At 44.8% G+C, this 6,000-nt stretch overlaps 1 protein-coding gene across 1 annotated transcript in view; it reads right to left on the reverse strand.

The window, feature by feature from the left end:
• Nucleotides 1-5,144, reverse strand: part of FARSB (phenylalanyl-tRNA synthetase subunit beta) — a 103,148-nt gene extending 98,004 nt beyond the window's left edge. Inside the window, exon 1 of the mRNA XM_073625946.1 lies at nt 4,986-5,144. Within this exon, the coding sequence (XP_073482047.1) occupies nt 4,986-5,043 (58 nt within the window). The 5' untranslated portion in view covers nt 5,044-5,144. The remainder of the gene's footprint in view (nt 1-4,985) is intronic.
• Between the last annotated feature and the right edge of the window lie 856 nt (nt 5,145-6,000).

A 6,000-nucleotide genomic window follows, 5' to 3' on the forward strand; every position in this document is an offset into this window, starting at 1 on the left:
GCCACTTGTAAAAGCAATCCAGTTAGCCAATCTAATTAGCCGATAGGATTGCTTTTAGGCACTGTTTACATATATGTGGCTGTCTTTTTAGCGTGGGAGTCCTGTGGCCGCCCCACACATGTGTGAACCGACTGCACTGATAAGGCTGCCGGTTCACATGTTATGCGGTTAAAATACACATCTGATTTGCATATACATTATCTCACAAAAGTGAGTACACCCCTCACATTTTTGTAAATATTTTACTACATCTTTTCATGTGACAACACTGAAGAAATGACACTTTGCTATTATGTAAATAGTGAGTGTACAGCTTGTATAACAGTGTAAATTTGCTGTCCCCTCAAAATAACTCAACACACAGCCATTAATGCCTAAACCGCTGGCAGCAAAAGTGAGTACACCCCTGTGAAAGTGAAAAGCCCAATTAGCCATTTTCCTTCCCCGGTGTCATGCGGCTCGTTAAATTTATAACCTCAGTCTCAGGTGTAAATGGGGAGCAGGTGTGTTAAATTTGGTGTGATCGCCCTCGCTCTCTCTCATACTGGTCACTGGAAGTTCAACATGACACCTCTTGGCAAAGAACTCTCTGAGGATCTGAAAAAAAGAATTGTTGATCTACAGGAAGATGGCCTAGGCTATAAGAAGATTGCCAAGACCCTGAAACTGAGCTGAAGCATGGTGGCCAGGACCATACAGCGGTTTAACAGGACAGGTTCCAGTCAGAACAGGCCTTGCCATGGTCGACCAAAGAAGTTGAGTGCACGTGCTCAGCGTCATATTCAGAGGTTGTCTTTGGGAAATACACGTATGAGTGCTGCCAGCATTGCTGCAGAGGCTGAAGGGGTGGGGGGGTCAGCCTGTCAGTGCTCAGACCATACGCCGCACACTGCATCTAATTGGTCTGCATGGCTGTCATCCCAAAGAAAGCCTCTTCTAAAGATGATGCACAAGAAAGCCTGCAAACAGTTTGCTGAAGACAAGCAGACTAAGGACATGGGTTGCTGGAACCGTGTTCTGTGGTCTGATGAGACCAAGATAAACTTATTTGGTTCAGATGGTGTCAAGCGTGTGTGGCACCAACCAGGTGAGGAGTACAAAAACGGGAGTACAAAGTGTCTTGCCTACAGTCAAGCATGGTGGTGGGAGTGTCATGGTCTGGGGCTGCATAAGTGCTGCCGGCTCTGAGAGCTACAGTTCATTGAGGGAACCATGAATGCCAACATGTACTGTGACATACTGAAGCAGAGCATGATCCCCTCCCTTTGGAGACTGGGCCGCAGGGCAGTATTCCAACATGATAACGGCCCCAAACACACCTCCAAGACGACCACTGCCTTGCTAAAGAAGCTGAGGGTAAAAGTGATGGACTGGCCAACTATGTCTGCAGACCTAAACCCTATTGAGCATCTGTGGAGTATCCTCAAACGGAAGGTGGAGGAGCGCAAGGTCTCTAACATCCACCAGCTCCGTGATGTCGTCATGGAGGAGTGGAAGAGGACTCCAGTGGTAACCTGTGAAGTTCTGGTGAACTCCATGCCCAAGAGGGTTAAAGCGATTGTAAAGCTACTTTTTTTTATGTTTTTTTAAATAACAAACATGTCATACTTACCTCCACTGTGCAGTTCTTTTTGCACAGTGGCCCAGATCCTCGACTTCTGGGTCTCTCAGCGGCTCCTCCCCGCATTGTATATCCCCCTAGGAGAAGCGATCTCCCGGGGGGTTACCTTGCAGGCACGCTCCTGAGCCTCCATAGACGCTGACGGGCCGGTCACTAGAAGAAGTTTTTCACCTTAATGCATAGGATGCAGTAAAGTGAAAAAACACAAGGGTTTACAACCCCTTTAAGGCAGTGCTGGAAAATGATGGTGGCCACTCAAAATAGACACTTTGGGCCCAATTTGGACATTTTCACTTAGGGGTGTACTCACTTCTGTTGCCAGCGGTTTAGACATTAATGGCTGTGTATTGAGTTATTTTGAAGGGACAGCAAATTTACACCGTTATACAAGCTGTACACTCACTACTTTACATTGTAGCAAAGTGTCATTTCTTCAGTGTTGTCACATGAAAAGATATAATAAAATATTTACACAAATGTGAGGGGTGTACTGACTTTTGTGAGATACTGTATGTGAACAGGGTCTTACAAGAAAACCATCCATCGGCTGAAAAAATGATAACAAAATGATGCTTAAGCTACAGGTATCATCCCAGTATAATCACTCAAAACTGGGCAACATACCCGTACGTCACTTAGCATTATGTGGATATTGTACATCAAGTAATGATAAGATGAAATTGTACTTTAAAGTGATAATAAACCCTCCAGTTTTTTGGCACTTTCAGCAGCTGATTGAAACACTTACATAGGATGCAACTTTTTCATCTTTTAGCCCTGGTTCACACTGCTGAGACTTGTCATGCAAGAGCTCAAAGTTGCATGACAAGTCGCACCCCATTAACAGCAATGGAACCGTTCTAATCGGTGCGACTCAAGTCGCTCCGACTTAGAAAGAGGTTCCTGCACTACTTTTGGTGCAACTTCAACAACTTGACTTGTGTTAAAGAAGACGTATGCAAGCCGCGATGAAGTCGCTCAGGGACGTTGGATTTAAAGTCGCGCGGAAGTCACAGCAGTGTCAACAAGGGCATAATCATCTTTTAATTCCTATTTAAGCTGGAGCCATGTCCACTACACCAGGTTTCCTGTTTCAGGGTGGCTCCTTCCTCAGACAGCAACCTATGGAACCATCCGTGTATCCAGGGACTAGAATTGTGTCTCCCTACACTGTGTGCACCAATAGAAACACCCCCAGAAAAGTAATAGAGGGGAAATCATCCAATGGGGACACTAGTTCTGGGGAACTGCAGGGGCCCAAGAAATTCCCTTAATTTACAGGCAATTCCTCTTACTTCCTGTTTTGGCTATGGGACAGGAAATGAAGGGAAATCTCCCCATTGGGACAAAGATGGCAAAAATAAACCTTATAATGATTATAACCCTCCCTTACTCTATTGAAAATGAAAAAAAGTTTGCCTATAGTTCTACTTTAACTCTTTCATGTGAAGACTGGAATCTCAGGGAAGCAGGACTTAGAGAGCAGAAGTCAGCAGCACTGAAAGTTGTAAACTGCAAGTGCTGGGGAAAAATTACAAAAATTGTTTAATGGGGAATCTTTATTTTATTGTGCTCATTGTGTTAAAGCAGCAGTAATCTGTAGCAGTTTAAACAAAACAAAAAAAAAGAAAAACTGTAAGGCAATTGCATAATGTGCTAGTATGCATCACACACTAGCACATTATGAAATGCTTACCTTAGAACAGGGGACTTCAAACTACGGCCCTCCAGTTGTTCATGAACTACAATTCCCATCATGCCTAGTCATGTCTGTGAATGTCAGAGTTTTACAATGCCTCATGGGACGTGTAGTCCTGCAACAGCTGGAGGGCCGTAGTTTGAAGATCCATGCCTTAGACCAAAGCCCGCCCATGTACAGTCACCACTGACAGGACTTCCATCTTCCCTCTGGCTTTCTTCGTGCTGGAGCTGGGTTCTGAAGGTTCATCACGGTATGCTGGACCTTCAGCGTGCATGGGCTGGTGACATCACCTGCTGCATGCAGGGTGAAGATCTCCTAAACGGCGCACATATAGGAGGTATTCATTTTACCTACAGGTAAGCCTTATTTTAGGCTTAACTGTAGGTAAAAAACACAAAGTGAACTTTACTACCGCTTTAAGCTAAAAACACTGAAGGTTTAATACTATTTTAAAGTGTCTGTAGACCCCAATTGTTTTAGTTTTGGGTCAAGTAAAATGACGGGTTAAAACCCTGTCAGTTTATTTTTGGTGTCTGTTTCCTGTTGGAGAGATTTCTTCCTGTTGTGAAGCAGAAACCGGAATATGAATCAGGGAAACAAATTATTGTTGTTGAACCAGACCTTGCATCAAAAAGCAAGGTCCACTTAAAGTGAAACTCCGGGGGAAACCGTTTTTTGACATTTGCTACATAAAAATAAATTGCCTTTAATGAGAAGTCTCCCAAGTGTGGATTTTCATTTCATTCATACACTACAAGCGCCAAATTTCTGGTACTGAAAATTACAGATCTAGCTGTCACGACACAGGGCTCTGAAGGAACCTTATGGGTGGCCTTTTCTTCAGAGCGCATGTGCCGATGTCATCGGCTGCATATACAGTAAATATCTCCTAAACAGTGCATTTTTAGGAGATAATTACAGTACCTATAGGTAAGCCTTATTATAGGCTTACTATAAGTACAAGTCATCTATGGGAATTTACAACCACTTTAAACGTAGCTAAGTAATGGCACTATGCTGGAACAGGCATGCTGTGTCCTAGCAGCTTCCATTTGAGGCTTCTCATACAGGTATTTAAGTGTGTGACAAAATCCCCCCCCCCCCCCCCACTGTCCTGATCTTTCAGCAGGTGCCTGAGATATCCCTGGTATAGGGGGACCTGTCTCTCTTCCCCCTCACCCCCCAATCCTTTTCTTCTGGGGTCCCCCCGCTGGCACTCCATTCTTCTTCTTCATATGCCACCATAGCCGCTTCCTATGTTGGCACACCTGTGGCCTCAATCCTGAGCCGGGCTGTGTGCCTCCATTGACATAAACAGCACTGCTCAGCCATGCCCCAACTCTCTGCTCACAAGATTTGATTGACAGCCAATAGCTCCCACTGCTGCCACTGTCTTGTGGGAGAGATGAGAGAGCTGGGGCAAATGGGTACAACCCTGGACCAAGTGAGTAAATAAATGGGGGGTGATACAAACACTGGACCATTTGTACCCTAATGCAGGGAATACAGTAAAGTAAATAATGTTTTCCTATTAGAGCCACTATAATAGACTACGCCTCTGTGTCCTGGAAGTGTCAGCTTCCATGTGCGCCTTCTGAGCCCCACGCTCACCTTCCCTGACATGACTGGCTCACGTTCTCTATGCTGTGTGCGGACACTTACTATAAGAGCGGCCCAGGGCCTTGTACAGCACGTCTCTCTTCACACTGACAGTCGGCATGCTTCAGCTGGGACACCGGCACCCTGAGGACCCCTCCACTACGAGGCAATCAGTCCTCACATGCCGGGGTGCCCATGCCGCCTGAATCCAAACTAACAGGAAGTATAGCGCTAATAGCTAAGTGTGAAAAACAATACACACATTCGTTATTTTAATCTTTATTTTTCTATGATATCGTGTCGGGGAAAAAAAAGCTTATGTATTCCACGTTCTCTGGAGACTTGTGTCCGGCAATAACGAGGGCATCACAGGCTTCTTACTATGTATTGCATCACGTTTATTGCTGTAGAAGCGGGGCCTTTTCCATCGTCCAATCAGAGCTTGAAAATGTCAACCAATGGCTGAGCTGAAATTTCATTTCGAGACTTGGAACGCAAGACAGGCCTGAGGCACATGATTGGTGTAAAGGGAGGAGGGTATGTGTGTGTGTCTGATTACTATGTCATGTGGGTGTGTAGCTCTTTAGAGTGAGACTGCTGTTCTGTAGTCCTATGAGAAATTGCACAGACAGAGGAGAACAGGATTTGGCTGGCTATAGAATGATGGTATTTGTAGTAGATATCTAGGGAGGAGAAATGTGCAATTTTAGTAAAATGCTGGCTTGGAGGTTTGTACTTCTGCCTTGGCAGCACTGGGGTCCCTGGTCTGAACTATCAGACATTATCTGCCTGGAGTTTGCATGTTCTCCCTGTGCCTGTGTGGGTTTCCTCCGGGTACTCCAGTTTCCTCCCACACTCTAAAGACATGCTGATAGGTTCATTGGATCCTATTTAAATTGGCCCTATTATGTGTACGTCTAAGCGTTAGGGACCTTAGATTGTAAGCTTCTTGAATGTTAAATGCTAGAAAAAACCTCAGGCAGCTGAACGCAAATTTTTAGCATTCCATTTTTTTTTTTTGCTGCCTTTTGCCTCTTTAACCTTTTCACTGCCAGATTTAGCATTTTTTTTGCATTAA

The sequence above is a fragment of the Aquarana catesbeiana genome, linkage group LG04, assembly GCF_042186555.1.
Source record: "Aquarana catesbeiana isolate 2022-GZ linkage group LG04, ASM4218655v1, whole genome shotgun sequence".
Taxonomy (NCBI): Eukaryota; Metazoa; Chordata; class Amphibia; order Anura; family Ranidae; genus Aquarana; species Aquarana catesbeiana.